We start from the raw sequence: 18540 nt of genomic DNA on the forward strand, positions 1-18540 counted from the left end.
AATGAATCGCAGCACAGGCTAAGACTCAGCCCAGAGCATTTTGGAAATTTACCAAGAACAAATTAAAAACCAAGTGTGGAGTGTCACCACTGTTGGCAAATCCCAATGACCCCAATAGCAATGATCAGGGAAAAGCAGAAATATTGCAAAAACAGTTTTGTTCAGTTTTCAACAAAGACCTAGTTGGCCCAGTACCTAAACCATCGCCTGTACATGTTGAGCGACCAATTCATTCCCTTACCATATCTGAATATAGTGTTCTTAAGATGTTAACATCTGTTAAAATAGATAAAAGCCTTGGTCCTGATGAAATTCATCCAAGAATCATTAAGGAACTCGCTACCCAATTGGTCAAGCCTATATCCATATTGTATCGTAACAGTGTTGAACTGGGAGAAGTGCCACTAGACTGGAAGGAAGCATTAATTGCCCCAATATATAAGCAAGGACCTAAAAAACTACCCTTAAACCATCAACCAATAAGCCTTACTACAAAATTATGCAAGATACTAAACTCTCTTATTCGTGAAACTATTATTAGTCACCTTATTATTAACAAAATCCTTTCTAAACACCAATATGGCTTCATACATGGACGTTCAACAGTGTTGCAATTATTACACTATTTGGAACATTGTTCTGGAACCATGTCTAGAGGAGGAGTACTTGATGTCATATACCTGGACTATGCCAAGGCGTTCGACTCTGTCCCCCACTGCCGTCTCCTTTGCAAACTTGAGAGCTGTGGAATACATGGCCAGATTCTTATGTGGATTACTACTTTTTTGACAAAGGCAACAATCAGTGGTTGTAAATGGGGAAAGATCATCTGCAGCCCCTGTCTTGAGTGGAATTCCCCAAGGTACGTAGTGTCCTGAGACCCATCCTTTTCATAATATGTATATATAAATGACCTGCCTGAAACAATCGGTTCACCATTATACATGTTTACAGATGATGTCAAAATCTTATAGCAAATAACAGAGAGGTATGATTCTATTCAGCTCCAAAATGACTTAAACAACTTACAGCAGTGGTCTGATACTTGGCTGATAAGAGTTAATCCATCAAAATGCAAAGTTCTTACATTGGGCTCCTAGAAATATTGTATATGAACATTGTTATTATATAAATGATGAACAGGAGCGTGTAGAAGCAATAAAAGATCTTGGTGTTATACTGGACTCTGAACTGAAATTTGAGCAAAATATTTTGGGCAAGATCAAGATTGCTAACTCGATGATGGGGCTTATTCGACGTGTATTTTCGTACTTTGGTCAAGATTTGTTTAAATGGTTATATACAGCCTTCATCTGCAGCCACCTAGAATATGCCCAAGTTATTTGGTCACCTAGATACAGGAGCCTAGAAAGTATAATTGAACAGGTGCAAATAAGGGCCACCAAGCTAGTTGATGGACTTGGACATCTTGAGTATTCCGACCGTCTCAGGCACCTTGACTTACCAACTTTGAAGTATCGGCGCCTGAGGGGAGATATGATTGAAATGTGGAAACACTTCAGTGTATATGAACAGGAAGTACTCCCTCCATCATTCACACCTCTGGACAGGCCAAGCCGTCAACACAACACACACAACTGTTTCAGCACTGCCCTACTGATGGTGTGTATGGACCACAGAGTAATAACTTCTACTTCAGAGCAGTTAATATATGGAATTGGCTCCCTTCTGAAATAGTTGAGACTCAAACAATTAACCCATTTAAATGTCGTCTAGATAAGTATTGGGAAACTGCAGACTTTAAGTTTGACCCGACCATGCCACCACCCTCAGTTAACTTATGTCAACATCATATGAGCGCAGCATAGAGTCGTTTCATTCGACTAGTCTGCGAAACATACTTAAGTGTACATAAGTGTAAGTGTATTATCATTATCCTTCATTTTCATTCTCTCTCTTTCATATTCTCTCTCTCTCTCTCTCTCTCACACACACACACACACACACACACACACACACACACACACACACACACACACACACACGAAAGAGGCTGACTGACCTTTTGGCTTTGACCTGACCCTGGCTATGTTTGCTCGTAGGGCTGGAGACAGGCGGCCACCAGGGGGAGGAAGACACAGCTGAAGGTCACGTTAAACAGGTAGTGACGAAACATTACGGTGGACAGATAACGACGTGTAAGATGAAACAGGTAAAGGTAACAAAGTGGGCGTCTCTCTTCTTTCTCTGACATTTTCTCATTTTTCTTACATTCTTTCTCTCACATTTTCTCATTTTTCTTACATTCTTTCTCTCACATTTTCTCTTTCTCATTCTTTCAATCTCATTCTCATTCACTCATTCTCATTTTTTCTCAATTTCATTCTTATTCTTATTCCCTCTCTCATTCTCATTCTTCCTCTCATTCTCAGTCTCTCTCATTCTTATTCTCTAGTTCTTATTATCTCATTCTCATTTTCATTCTTTCTCATTCACTATCATTCTCTCATTCTTATTTGCTCATTCTCATTCAATCTCTCTCATTTTCAGTCTAATTCTTATTATCATTCTCTCTCTCTCTCTCTCTCTCTCTCTCAAAGGAGTTATCTTCTTTTATCTATTCCACTCTTGTAAGTCTCTTTTTCATCTCTGGTGATCAAGCTATCTCTGTCACACCACAGCCATTTCTCATCATCATCATCATTTTATCGACGCCTGCTCCTAGGAGCTCCCACCAGGGGATGGCTACGGCAGAAGAGCTTCCAACTTTCTCTATCCAGACACTCCCTCCTTGCCTGCTCAAAGTTTCTCTAAGATCTTTCCCCCCCTCTCCCTAACGTACTCTTGCACCCTATCCCTCCATTTCACTGGAAGTTGTCCTCTAGCATTCCCTTCCTCTATCTCACTCACATACACCCTTCTGGTCATCTTACTCTCCTCCATTCGCTCCATGTGGCCAAACCACTTTAAGGTCTGTCGCTTCACTTCTTCCACCACTCAACGCTTCTTCCCTTCACCCCTGTGACACACCCCAAAACGCTCATACACACGTTCATTACTCACTTCATTCATTCTTCTCACACCACAAGCACCCCTCAAATAACTCATTTCCACTGCCCGCACTCTAGACCTCTGACTTCCATTCCAGGCCCACGTTTCACTTGCATATGTGAGGGTTGGTACTATTATTGTATTTCTCAAATTCCTCTTTACCTCCATGCTCACACCTGCCATTCATGATTTGTCCCAAAGACCCTACCACCCTTCTTCCTTGCAATGCCCTTTCTCTTATCTCTCCCTCCATACCACCATGCTTACACATAACTGATCCAAGGTACTTAAACTCATTGACCTCCTCCATTTCTTCACCATTCAAAATTATTTTTCCCTAAAAACACTTAACCAACCCCTCTCAATAATTGGTGCATGACATGTATGTTGCATTTTCTCCTTTTACTGGTTAATATGCCTCTAACAATGACATGCATGATTGTGTAACACTATTGGTTGACGTCGAGTCAAATGTACACTATAATTTGCATATTTGTAAGTTTTTCTCCTTCCTGCCCCAATACTTCTTTCTGTTTATTTGAAGTAAGCTTTGATTAAATCTGAGACGCTCTACATAGAAGTCTGTACATGCTTCTACATTAAAAGCAAGACCATGGTCAATATATAATGAACATTGCACAGAGGAAGTGTGAGGGATCAAGGCGGGTGTGGAACATTTCTTCTCAGCTTCTACGGAATAAAGACAAGGAAATGCTGGTGTTTTTCGATTAAAACCTGTACATACATCCTTAGTGCATATACTGCAGCAGTGGAATAACTAAAAACATGATATGCGGAAGAAATATGGCAGACAAGCTCATTAACGCCCACTGGCCGCCCCCCAGTCAGGCCACCGGTCAGTCAGCGGGGCACTCACATACACTCTGATAATTGCTGCCGAGCTGGTTCCCCCACCCACCAGTCAGGCCGCCAGTCAGTCAGTGGGACACTCACGTACACTTTGATAATTGCTGCCTAGCTGGTTCCCCCGCCCACTGGCCGCCCACCAGTCAGGTCGCCAGTCAGTCAGCGGGACACTCATGTACACTGTCTGATAATTGCCGCCTGACTGGTTCCCCCACCCACCAGCCGCCCACCAGTCAGTCAGCGGGGCACCCACGTACACTATCTGATAATTGCCGCCTGACTGGTTCCCCCACCCACCAGCCGCCCACCAGTCAGTCAGCGGGGCACCCACGTACACTATCTGATAAATGCCGCCTGACTGGTTCCACCAGCCGCCCACCAGTCAGGCCACCAGTCAGTCAGCGGGACGCTCATGTACACTATCTGATAATTGCTGCCTGACTGGTTCCCCCGCCCACCAGTCAGGCCGCCAGTCAGTCAGCAGGACATTCACGTACACTATCTGATAATGGCTTCCAGGCATCCGTCCAAGGTGCCGGGGTGAAAGTTGTTGTTTACCCTTTGTTTTTGCACCACAAAGAGCAGTCAGGCATAAAAAAACATGTATATAAAACACACAACTGCAGAGTGTGCATAAGTTAGCATGTGGAGAGAGAGAGAGAGAGAGAGAGAGAGAGAGAGAGAGAGAGAGAGAGTATTTTGAAGTTCTGTACGTAAAATAAAAGTACAGCAATAAATAACAATAGATTATTTCTCACTATACAAAAACTATTGATAGCCTACACCTGAAACTCTCTCTCTCTCTCTCTGTGTAATGTCCAGTGGTTACAGCAGTGCCTGGCAGAGCTGAGGAGGCTAACACATTTCACACATGGTCACAGACTGATCACAGACATTTATTAAGGAATGACTTACAGGAAAACATAAAATTAATGTTTCAATACAACATTTCCTTGGTTTCATCAGATGGTTCCAAGACCAATTTTTATCTATAAGTAATAAATACATCACGTTGAACCAAATTTGCGTAGTTTAAACTCGCGTACAACAAGACGTCCCTGTAATTACAAACATGGAAATCATGGAACAAGTTAACAAAAGTAAGTGAAGGGAAGGCCGGTGGACAGCATGAAACACTGCGCTGATGGCACAAGAATGCAGCAAGAAACTGAACAATACATTGCATCAGGTATTAATGTTAAGAGCACAAGGTTATGCTTCATGTTACTTAAAAAAAAAAAAAAAAAAAAAAAAGTCACCTTTATAATGTTGTTGTTGTTGTTGTGGTGGTGGTGGTGATAGTGATGATGGTGATGGTGATGATGTGATGGTGGTGATGTGGTGGTGGTGGTGGTGCAGGACATTACCCTCACAACACCACACCACAGTCACCTCCCTAATGTTGCTGTGTTGGTGGTGGTGGTGGTGGTGGTGCAGGCCATTACCCTCACAACACCACACCACAGTCCACTACAGTCACCTCCCTAATGTTGCTGTGTTGGGCTGCCTCAACCACCACGGGCAGTCCTTCCACCACCTCACCAAAGACTTTAGTTGACTTATCATTTCCCTGACCATTCTTGGTATAGATACCAAACAGACCACACACACCCCGGGTAGGGTCATTCCACACCAGCCCACACACATCACCCGGCTGGCCTGACGTCCGGTACTCACCCTTATCAAGGTCAGACAGCAGGATGGCATCCCCCTCCCCATCATTACTCTCATAGTCCCCGGCCCTCACAAACTCTCCCTGCTGCCCCTTCCTCCCCACCCCTAGCAAGCTGGTGTTACGGTAGGAGGGGCCGCGCTGCCCTGTGCACAGCAACAGAAACTGCCTGCCCCATGGGGTGTCGGGGCTCAGATGGATTTTGACCCGCCGTGTTGTGCTGCCTGGCCAGGACAGGTCCAGGAACACAGTGCAAGGGGGGGAGGGCGGCACGACCTCACTCACCTGTAAACACACAACACAACAGGTGATGCGGCATGTACACACATGCGTCGCACACACACACACACACACACACAAGATGGCAGACGGACACAGCTGAACTCCTGACGCGTCTTCATATTATCATCAAGCTACACGGGAACTAAACCCTAGACGTGGGAATTAAGGTGGGAGCTGTGCTAGGTGACAATCGTGCTTTTCCAAAGTAATAAAGGCTGAGAACAGTGAATAACACTGAATAATGAGCCAGGAGAAGGCGGGGGCGACGGCATTGTCGTCACCGGTGGGTTTGTTTACACCAGTAAGCAGGGGAGCCAGGCCAAGGGACAATGATTTTGAAGGTTTCTCGGATGATGTGGAGAGGCACAGAGACCGAGACATTATGTTGAGAAGGAGACTTATCGACTTGGAAAGGGAAATGAAGGATAGAATGAGGATGAGGATGAGGAAACACATAAAGTCTGGAAGGAGGAACAAGAAAAGGAGAATGTTAGCTTTAAGAAAATTGTGGAGGAGCAAGTTAAGGCTAAGGATGAAGCAATAACTGAAAAGGTGATCAAGGTGATAAAAGAAAAAACAAATAGTGAGAAACACGGTTGAAAAACAGAAGTCTGTAGTAGTGGTGGGCATTAATGAAGAGCACATGCCGATCAAACATACAAGGGAAAAGAAAGAAAGGAAGGCAGTGGAGCAAGTAACTGAAGCAATTCAGGAAGATCATGAGCTGGTAGGAGAGATCGAGGAAGTATTCAGGCTTGCGAAGTACGAAGAAGGAGCCCAACGACCAGTAAAAATTAGATTTAGGTCTCAAGTGGCTGTGGCAGAAGTGGTGGGAAAGTCATGGAAGTTAGAGAGAACAGAGGCCTACAAAAAAGTCTGGGTAAGGAAGGACAGAAGTGTGGAGGAAAGGAACACGATAAGAGAACTGTAAAATCAAGCCAACGAAAAGAATGAAGCAAAGTCAAAGGATGCGAAAAAGAAGTTTTCTGGAGAGTGATAGACATGGACCTAAGGAAGTGGTACAGAAGGGAAGAGGAGACAGCTTGAAGGTGGCATACACTAATGTGAACGGGTTAATATCGTCAATGTTAGAAATAGATTACCTGGGTAAGGAAAAAATAGATGTTATGGGGATTACAGAAACCAAATTGACTGGTAGTATAGATGCATTTAACTTAGGGGATGGTAAATATAATGTATGGATGAGAAATAGAGAAAATAAACAAGGAGGAGGAGTGATGCTATTGTTGAAAAAAGAATGGACAGTGGAGGGTGTCACCTATGGCGAAGGGGAGGCAGAGGTCCTGAGTGTGGGAATAAGACTGCAAAGGGGAGGATGCAGAAATATCGTAGTGGTGTATGTCCCCCCAAAACCAGCTCATGGACAGAAGAATTGGACAAGAAGAAGCTGGAAGACACAATAGACTGCCTACGGAGATTGGTGGAGGAGAAAGAAAAGATTTTGATAATGGGAGATTTTAATTGTAAGGAAATGTCATGGGAAACTGGTCAACAGAAGGAAGTGAAGCTTCATGGGGGAACAAGGTTTTGGAATTGGTTATAGATAACGTCCTCACACAGTGGGTGGAGGAAAATATGAGATTCAGAGGAAATGATGAGCCATCTAGATTGGACTTGATAATCACCAGGGAGCCAGATACCATAGAGGAGATGAACTATAAGAGCCCTATAGGGAAGAGCGATCATGTCCTTATCGAATACATATTACAAGAAGAAGGTAGAAAAATCAGGAATGAGGACTACAGGAAAGAATGGTTCAACTTTAATAAAGCAAATTTTGAACAACTTAGGAAGCACAATGGGATTCTTTTATGAGGCTGACAATGTTGAGGAAAAATGGGCTATCTTTCTATGGATTTACAACGAAGGAGTGGAAAACTGGGTACCAAGGATGAAAGTTGGCCAGAAATCAAGAGAAGAGTGGTATAATAGAAAGTGTGTAGACACCAAGCAGGATAAGGAGAAGGCATGGAACAAATGGAAAAAAAATAGGAGGATGGATCTATGGAATCAGTACAAAAGGAAGAGGAATGCTTGTCAAAATAAGAAGAGAAGAAAAAAGAAGTTTTGAGAAAAATATTGTGGATAAGTGCAAAGACCAGCCAAAACTGTTTTATAAGTTCATAAATGGAAAACTGAAAAATAGAGATGAGATCCAGGAAGTTAAAGTTAATGGTGAAACTTTTGATAGTATAAGTGAAATAGTTATTTTACGAAATGAGTTATTTGAGGAGTACTTGTGGTGTGAGTAGAATGGATGGAATGAGTAATGAAAGTGTGTACGAGCATTTTGGAATGTATCACAGGGGTGAAGGGAAGAAGTGTGGAGTGGTGGAAGAAGTGAAGCGACAGACCTTAAAGTGGTTTGGCCACATTGAGTGAATGGAGGAGAGTAAGATGACCAGAAGGGTGTATGTGAGTGAGATAGAGGGAGGGAATGCTAGAGGACGACCTCCAGTGAAATGGAGGGATAGGGTGCAAGAGTACGTTGGGGAGAGGGGGGAAAGATCTTTGAGAAACTTTGAGCAGGCAAGGAAGGAGTGTCGGGATAGAGAAAGTTGGAAGCTCTTCTGCCGTGGCCATCCCCTGGTGGGAGCTCCTAGGAACAGGCGTTGATGAAATAATGATGAAATGAAATAGTAGAAGTGATGAATAATTGTTTCCAAACAGTGTTCACAAGGGAGAGTGAATTTGAAGGTGTAGATGCAGTGCCAGGGAATTGAGTTGGACTGGAAAGGATACAAATATCAACAGATGAAGTTAGGAAATTATTGGAAGAACTGGATGCGAGGAAATTGGCAGGACCGGATGATATAGCAAATTGGGTGCTAAAAGAGTGTAACCAGCAAATAGCTGGAAAGTTGAGCAACTTGATTAATGTCTCACTAGCACAAGGGAGGGTACCAATGGACTGGAAACACACTAACATTGTCCCAATATATAAAGGAAGAAGTAAAGTAGATCCGTTGAGCTATAGGCCAGTGTCATTAACAAGCGTAGTAGCAAAGATGTGTGAGAAAATTATAAAAAAAGATGGGTGGAATATTTAGAAAGCAACAGTATATTAACAAATAGCCAATTTGGATTCAGAGGAGGGCAATCTTGTGTAACTAATCTGATCAGCTTCTATTCAAGAGTAATTGATATAATACAGGAGAGGGACAGTTCGGCAGATTGCGTGTATCTGGACTTAAAGGAAGCATTTGATAAAGTGCCCCACAAGAGATTAATATGGAAACTCAATCATGTTGGAGGGCTGGGAGGTTCAATGTTGGATTGGATTATAGATTTTTTAATGGAGAGAAATGAGAACAGTAATCAGGAACAATAAATCAAGCTGGACAGAAGTGACCAGTGGAGTCCCCAAGGATCGGTGTTGGCTCTGATTATGTTTGCAATATATATAAATGACATGACAGAAGGGGTGACAAGCTATATGAATATGTTTGCTGATGATGCTAAAATAATGAGGAGGGTGGCAAGTAAAGAAGACTGTGTAGCCCTAAGCCAGGATCTAGACAGAATAAGCGAATGGTCTCGCAAATGGGAAATGACATTCAATACAAGGAAGTGCAGTGTGATGGAGTTTGGTAAGAGCAGTAGACGAATATCAGGGAACTACTTTCTGAGTAATGAAAGAATCATGAGAAAAAAGAGGAAAAATATCTGGGATTGACAATAACAAACAAGTTATCCTTTGGAAAGCATATAAACCAGATAACTGGGGAAACATACAATCTTCTTAGAAACATAAAAGCAGCATCTACATATCTAGACGAAGAAATGGCGACGAAACTAATAACATCGATGATACGTCCAAGACTGGAATATGCAGCATTAGTGTGGTCACCTAGATTTAAGAGAGAAATTAGAAAGTTGGAAAGAATACAAAAAGCAGCGACTAAATTACCAGAAACTCTGAGAGAACATACTTATGAAGAAAGACTGGAGAAACTGGGACTAACACACTGGAGAGAAGGAGAGAGAGAGGGGACCTTATAGCATTGTACAGGATACAAGAGGGATTGGAGAAATTGGACAGGGAAGACTTAGTGGAACGTGATAGGAGTGTGACAAAAGGGAACAGTAAGAAATTGAAGAAGAGCGACTGTAGGAGAGACATCAAGAAATACAGTTTTCCATACAGAAGCATAACTACATGGAACGGACTTGACGAGGAGACTGTGCAAAAATGATTCATGAATTTAAAGCCAAACTGGATAATAAGCGTTATGGAGAAGGGACAGCACAAGCCTAGTACGGCTCTTTTCCTGTATTTCACAACTAGGTATATACAAATAGGTATATACACACACACACACACACACACACACAGACACATCCAAGACTAGAATATGCAGCATTAGTGTGGTCACCTAGACTGAAAAAAGAAATTAGAAAGTTGGAAAGAATACAGAGAGCAGTGACTAACTACCGGAAACTGAGAGAACATACTTATGAAGAAAGACTGGAGAAATTGGGACTAAAAACATTGGAAAGAAGAAGAGAGAGAGGGAACCTAATAGCATTATACAGGATACAAGAGGGACTGGAGAAATTGGACAGGGAAGACTTATTGGTACGTGATAGGAGTAGGAGAAACGTGAAGAAATACAGTTTTCCATACCAAAGTACAACAACATGGAATGGACTTGACGAAGAGACTATGTGTGATAAAACGATTCATGAATTTAAAGCCAACCTGGATAATAAGTGTTATGGAGACGGGACAGCACGAGCCTAGTACAAGTAACTCTCGATTTACGCGAGTATTGTGTCCTTGATGGGGTCGCGTAAATCAAAAACAATGTAAATCAAACAAGAGGTAGGTTTCTATTGAAAAATAAATATTCACTTCATTCAGTGGAGAGAGAGAGAGAGAGAGAGAGAGAGAGAGAGAATATCCATATCACCGAGATATCCACTCAGGCACTCAGCCTCACTCATGTGAGGAAGAAATGAGGGACACCATGAGCGACTGGCTAGTATTGGTACCGGTACCGAGCAGTCTGGTACCGATACCGAGCCGTCTGGTCCGGTACCGAGCAGTCTGGTACTGGTACCGTACCGTACAGTCGGTACCGTTAGTATAGGTACTGGTACCGGTACCTGCCCACCCCTATTGTTGAGTAGCGTGGCAGCGTGGGTACTGTACTGTTGTTCAAGTGGCGCACGGGAAAAACTGAGCTCAGCTGTGACCCCGGCGCTGTGTGAGTCCAGTTGCATGAGACATCTGGTGGCCACTCCATAAACTATCACGTATTAGTGAAAAAACGTGTAAATTTAACATTTATTTGGATTTTGGACCCCACGTTATTTAAAAAACGCGTAAACCAAACTCACGTAAATCGAGTTACCTGTACGGCTCTTTTCCTGTATTTCACAACTAGGTAAATACCGGTACACACACAAACGCTATGCTTGAAGATACAAGATGGGCACTGACAGATGAAATAAAAAAAATAATAAATAGGTAATATTAAAAAGGAGACTTCAATTGCTAAGAAGTGAAATGGAAAGATTATGCAACGGAGGGCGGCGAAAATACTAGGGGAAGTAAACTATTGAAGCTGGTAACAGATAACCTGATGACGCAGTGGGTGCAAGGAGATACAAGGTTGAGAGGGGATGACGAACCATCAAGACTTGACCTAATTTTCACAAAAAAATGTGGATTTGAATGGAGTCAATCATGAGTGCCCCTTAGGAAAGAGCTACCATGAACTATTAGATATGAAAACTTTGGAAGGATGTGAATATCAGGAAGAGGCTTATAAGGAAAATAGGAGAAACTATGCTAAGGCTGATTACGTTGGACTCAAGACTTTCTTCGGTGGGGTAGACTAATACTAATATTCAAGAGAAATATGACTATTTTATGAATATTTACAACAGAGGAAAACTGATATATGTTCCATACTACACAGTAGAAACTAAAGGAGAGAAAACATGGTTTGGATGGAGGTGTGAAACAGCAAGAAGAAATAGAAATAAGGCATGGAGGAATTTAAAGAAAAAAACAAATAAGAACAATAGGGACAAATATATATAAAAAAGAAATGAATATGTGAAAATACGGAGAGAAGAGGAAGCTAAATCTGAAAAAAAGAATAGTTTTTAGTTGTAAGAAAGAACCAAAAATGTTTTATAAATTCGTAAACAGTAAGTTAAAAAGAAATGAAGAAGTGGAAAGGCTAAAGGAAAAAAAATGTATTCTATGAAAAGGACAAAGAAATTGCAGAAATATTAAATAAAAACTTTCATAAAATGTTTGCGGAAGAAACCGACGTTGACCGGGGTCTCGGAAACTGTAATGAAGGGAAACTAAATCTTGTAAAGGTTAAGAAAAGAGAACTGATACAGCTGATGAAAACCTTAGATGGAAGGACAGGTATGGGACTGGATGAAATCTCAGGACAAGTGCTAAAAGTGTAGAAATGAATTATTGGAGTCACTTTATGACATAATGACATGCTTAATAAATACAGGAAAAGTGTCCTTAAAATGGAAGAGAGCGAACATTGTACCAATTTATAAAAGTGGAGATAAAATTGAACTACTAAATTATAGACCAGTCTCTTTGACAAGTGTAATGTGCAAGATTTGTGAAAGTATAATAAAAAAAAAAAAATGGGTCAAACATTTAGAAAAGGTAAACATGATAAATAAGGGACAGTTTGGATTTAGAAAAGGGAAATCATGTGTCACCAACTTACTATGTTTCTACTCAAGAGCAATAGAAGAGGTGCAAGAGAAAAGGATGGGCTGATTGTGTATATCTTGATTTGAAAATAGCTTTTGACAAGATTCCGCACAAAAGATTAATCTGGAAACTACAGCAGTGGGGAGGAATGGGTGGAAAGATCATCGAGTGGATGAAGGATTACTTAACAGGAAGAGAAATGAAGACTGATTAGGGAGAAGAAATCAAATTGGAGGAGAGTAGAAAGTGGAGTTCCTCAAGGCTCAGTTCTGGCACCAATAATCATAAATATATAAGCGTAGGCGGTGGCTGAGTGGCTAGCCTGACCGTCCCGTGTTCAGGATGACACAGGTTCGCGCCCTGCCCGTTACCACAAGCCGGGATTTTTCAGCTGCAGCCGAGTGGCCTAAGACTACCCACATGCTGTCCAGAAGACCACCAAAATTCTAGGATTCTAGGACTAAAGATGAGCTCCGGGGGGCAGCATGAGCCATTGCAAGATGGCGCCACTATAAACACTTGCCTGCGCCACAACGGACTGGGGCAGACGATCAGGCCCCATCAAGAAAGCCTACCGGCCCCATAGGCGGAAAAAAAAAAAAAAAAAAAAATAATAATAATAATAATAATAATAATAATAATAATAATAATAAAAATAATAATAATGTCATGATTTCATTATTCAGGGAGTGGCCTGCGGAAAATTACCGCGGGAGTCCCCGCCATTTTGATTGAGAGAGCGGGAAGAGTCACAGATCAGGCAGGAAAAACTAAGAGGCAGGAGCAGCGAGCTTTTCAAATCATATTCGTTATTACTGCCAACGCTGAGCTATGTGTGGGATGCATGATCCACTATGACCAATTGCATGTGTTAGGTTATTAATAAATAATAATTCCATAGCCATTTGGGCGTTTTAGCGTAAGTGTTGCACAGAAAACGAGATGTCAGTATGGCAAGAGCTGGCATCTTGACCGCGGAGCCCGGCCTGAGCATTGTCGGACCACCGAAATCTTTCAGTCATCTCCTGCCCAAACTTCGCCGCGAGCACACGTCCCTCTCCAACCTCCGGGTTTTTCAGCCTTGTAGTATCCGCATGTCCAGAGTGACTGTGCACTAAGGTCAGGGAAGCCCGTGGGAGGAGTGAGGGCACAGCGTTGCAGTGAGGAACGAGAGAGGATTGAAGAAGGCTCCAGACACGAGGCAGAACAGGGTGTGGCTTCCCTCTTCTCCACCTACAGCTAAGTAACCATTTGCTAGGACAGCAACTAGGTTGCTGTGTGCTTTTTTTTTTTTTACAGCAAAGGAGACAGTTCAAGGCACACAAAAACAAACATTAATAAAAAAAGCCCGCTACTCACTGCTCCTAAAAAGAATCCAAAGAGGTGGCCGAAAGATAGGTCAGTTTCGGGAGGAGAGGTGTCCTGATACCCTCCTCTTGAAAGAGTTTAAGTCGTAGGCAGGAGGAAATACAGATGAAGGAAGAGTGTTCCAGAGTTTACCAGCGTGAGGGATGAAAGAGGGAAGATGCTGGTTAACTCTTGCAGAAGGGGGTTGGACAGTATAGGGATGAGCATGAGTCGAAAGTCGAGTGCAGCGGGCCAAGGGAGGGGGGAGGCATGCAGTTAGCAAGTTCAGAAGAGCAGTCAGCGTGGAAATATCGATAGAAGATAGAAAGAGAGGCAACATTGCGGCGGAATTTAAGAGGTAGAAGACTATCAGTATGAGGAGGAGAGCTGATGAGACGAAGAGCCTTAGCCTCCACTCTGTCCAGAAGAGCTGTGTGAGTGGAGCCCCCCCACACATGAGATGCATACTCCATACGAGGGCGGACAAGGCCCCTGTATATGGACAGCAACTGTGCAGGGGAGAAGAACTGGCGGAGACGGTGTTAATTAATTATTCTTAATTTCCAGTGAGTTTCTTTGTTGTTTTCAATAAACTTAAGAGCAGGTTTATCTGGCTTTTGCTTACCCTATGAGAGATGTGATTGGTCAGATATTTAAATAAATAAGGACTAGAGGGGCTGTGAGTCTGATAACTCAATTTTCAGTTATTTTATTTTATGTTTTTTTATTGCTGAGAATTTACGGGATTTTCGGAAGTCCAGACCTTTCAAGAACCCCACAAATAATAATAATAATAATAAAAAAAAAAAAAAGATATGCCAAAGGGTATAAAAAGTTATATGAGCCTCTTAGCAGATGATGCAAAGTTAATAAGAAAAGTGAAGACGGAGGAACACTGTGAAGAACTGCAAAAACACCTGGACAGAGTGTATAGATGGAGCCAGTTATGGGAGATGGAATTTAATGCAAACAAATGCCATATTATGGAAATGGGGAAAAGTAAAAAAAGACCGAGGAAAACATACAGGAAGGGAGAAGAAAACTTGAAGGTGGTACATGAAGAAAAAGATTTGGGAGTAACATGCAGGACACACTATCCCCAGAAAAGCATATAAACAAGTTATTTGGAGAAACCTACAGGATGATGCAAAATATAGGGGTATCATTCCATTACATGGACAAAGAAATGATGAAGAAAATAATAACAATATTGATAAGATCAAAACTTGAATATGCTGCAGTTGTGTGGTCGCCTCACAAAAAGGATATCAGAAAGTTGGAAAGGATACAGAGAATTGCAACTAAAATGGTCCCAGAACTCTCGAATATGACATATGAAGAAAGATTGAGGGAGATGGACTTGACAACACTGGAACAAAGAAGGTAGAGAGGAGATCTGATCACGGTGTATAAGTTGGTAAATAAGTTTGATGAGGTGGATAGAGATGATTTCTTCTCTACTGTGAGAATGCAGGGGCTGAAAGGACATGTAAAGAAATTTAATAAAGGAACCTGTTTGAGTGACTTGAAAAAGTAGTTTTCCACTTAGAAGTGTTAACACATGGAACAGCTTGAGGGAAGAGGTGGTGGAGGCGAGCAGTGTCCAGCAAATGAAGGAAAGGCTGGATGAATGTAGATATGGAGATGGGACTATTAGAGTTTAGCTCAGGCCTGGTAGACTACAAATAGGTAAATACAAATAGGTAAATACACACACACACACACCGTATCAAACATAAAAGTAAAAAAATAAATAAAAAACAGGAAGAAAAACAACAAAACTGAGGAAAAGCAACAGAGTTGGAAAGACAAAATTTAGCAGCAGAATCTATCAACCAAGGGGAGTTTCTAGAACAGCAGAGGAAGGAAAACCAGGAAAAAGCTGTGAACTAGATATTTATAGCTTTGAAAACAAAGGTGGCACTGGATGCAGCAGACAAGATGACAGGTGTGATAACTCCTTGGCCAGTGGAAACACAAATGTTGACGAATGGAGAGGCAAAGAGGACGTGGCATGCAGTCTTGGAGGGCGACCCCCTGGCTCAGGAAGAGAAGAGGCTCTTGGCTTGGGAAGACTTGTGGAGGAAGGCACGAGGCCACTGAAAGTTAAGCTTCAGACACAGATCATGGTGAATGATATAGTGGACACTATTATTACCATTATGACTAAATGACATGATTAATTATGATTGAATGACATGATCAAGTGATGGACACTACTCTTACTATTATGATTACCATTACTGTTGTTCTGCAGAGCTGAAAGAAGCCTTCTTGGTCATGCTGGGGCTGCTTAGCTGCTCTAACCTCGTGTGCGTTTCTGCCCTGTGTGTGTTTACTGTACACCAGGTATTCGTTATATGCGAGGGTTACGTTTTTCAAAAAGCTTGCATAATGTGAATTCGCATATATCGAACCTATCATCCCATTAATTAAATGGATTATGTTCCACAACCCGTTTTTGAACCCATACCTCAGTCAGGATTCATTGCAGCAGAAAAAGCCATAAGCATTTGTTGTTTAGAATTGCCTCCTCTACAATTGCGGGCTCCATGAAATTTTTCGTATCTGTGAAGGAAATGTGGCTGTCCGCATACCAACGCGGAATACGAATATCAAACATGAATAAATAGACGTGTAAAATTTTGAAATCTCAAACGTTAAGTTAAAATGTGCATGTTTTTTCTACTATATCACATACTGTATATTCATAAGTATTTTGAATCTTACTGAAGGGAAATCACGACATGGATGTTATACTCGAAGTTATATATACCCCATTCAGGGTAGAGCTTCTCCGAGTCTGACAGCCCAGAGCTGCTGATTGCTTCCGGGGAGACACACCCAAAGTCTACCATTTAAGCTGATAATTAGCTACCTGAGGATTAACCCGGTAGCAGCGAGAATCATGTTTCTTAATGGTCCTTCTAAGCGAGAAAAATGAGAAAAAGTCACCCCTCACACAAACCATCTCATAATATATATCAAAGCATTTGTGATCAATTTATGCTTCATCTATTTTTGGGGGTTAAAATCATGGCACAACTTTGGCCCATCGCTGCTACACGGTAAAGCCACAAATTTGACCCGTCGCTGCTACTGGGTTAACTTTAGGATCAGAGGGAGGAAAAGGTTAATTATAGGCGAGGAAAATGCGGGAAAACATTTGCACCCGTCGCTCTCTAGTGCGAGTCGGCCACCATACCTCACCAACCAGTTGCACCAGCGCCGCTACTCGCATAACAGTGAATTTTTCTCACATAAAATGAATACTTGGCACATTTAAGTTAGTCGCATATGAGAAAATTTGCATATTTCGACCTCGCATATATCGAATACCCGGTGTACTGTCACTGCTGACAGCACATTCCTTCCTGCACACTGAACAGCATGTACCTACTGACCTACAGTGACCTGCATGTGTACTGTACTGTCACTGCTGACAGCATATTCCTTCCTGCACACTGTACAGATGTACCTACTGACCTACAGTGACCTGCATGTGTACTGTACTGTCACTGCTGACAGCACATTCCTTCCTGCACACTGTACAGCATGTATCTACTGACCTACAGTGACCTGGATGTCACTGCTAACATAACAGTCCCACACTCTAGGCAGCATATATATACACTTCCTGACCTACAGTGACCTGCATGTCACTGCTAACATAACAGTCCCACACACTAGGCAGCACTTATACACTTCCTGACCTACAGTGACCTGCATGTCACTGTTAACATAACAGTCCCACACACTAGGCAGCATATATATACACTTCCTGACCTACAGTGACCTGCATGTCACTGCTAACATAACAGTCCCACACACTAGGCAGCATATATACACTTCCTGACCTACAGTGACCTGCATGTCACTGTTAACATAACAGTCCCACACACTAGGCAGCATATATATACACTTCCTGACCTACAGTGACCTGCATGTCACTGCTAACATAACAGTCCCACACACTAGGCAGCACTTATACACTTCCTGACCTACAGTGACCTGCATGTCACTGCTAACATAACAGTCCCACACTCTAGGCAGCATGTAAACACTTCCTGACCTACAGTGACCTTGGGATCAACATGACTGTGGACCTGTGCCGCAGCACTGACTACAGCTGCTTGGACATGCTGGAGCACAGTGACCTTGATCTTGCTGCTGTTTGTGAGTAGTAAAGAAGTCTGTGGTTAGCAGCTGTTCAAAATGTTCTTCCTAGTCTGGCAGTGACCGGTGGCTGGCGGCAGTGCCTCACCAGAAACTCTACAGCCGCCATCCCTGCCCTTCAGGGAGGGCTGAGTCCCCAACTCACCTGCAGGGTTAATGTGTCCAGGGGCAGGGGCTGCTCCTTCAGGGCATGGAGGTACAGCTGGCCGGCTTCAAGACTTATTCTTGCATGTCGGCATTGACCTTCCACCTGGTGGACAGCAAACACCAGGCCAGCCTGCAGCAGGCTCTTGGCAGGCTGTGTTAGGCTGCGGAGATCCTCGGCCTGGAAAGGTTCCCAGTGGAGGGAAGGGAAAAACAGGAAGACCATGTTAGGCTGCTGCTTGGGCCGTCAGAAAACAAGAGTGTTAAGAAAGCTGCTGTCTCCTTAAGGGGGGAGTCCGGTTTGGAGACCCCAAAA

General features: G+C 42.6%; 1 protein-coding gene across 1 annotated transcript in view; it reads right to left on the reverse strand.

Moving 5' to 3' along the window:
* Nucleotides 1–4754: 4754 nt before the first annotated feature.
* The window catches only part of LOC127005594 (uncharacterized), a 51506-nt gene continuing 37720 nt past the window's right edge, over nt 4755–18540 (reverse strand). The window contains exon 5 of the mRNA XM_050874548.1: nt 4755–5836. Within this exon, the coding sequence (XP_050730505.1) occupies nt 5327–5836 (510 nt within the window). The 3' untranslated portion in view covers nt 4755–5326. The remainder of the gene's footprint in view (nt 5837–18540) is intronic.

The sequence above is a fragment of the Eriocheir sinensis genome, chromosome 30, assembly GCF_024679095.1.
Source record: "Eriocheir sinensis breed Jianghai 21 chromosome 30, ASM2467909v1, whole genome shotgun sequence".
NCBI classification, from domain to species: domain Eukaryota; kingdom Metazoa; phylum Arthropoda; class Malacostraca; order Decapoda; family Varunidae; genus Eriocheir; species Eriocheir sinensis.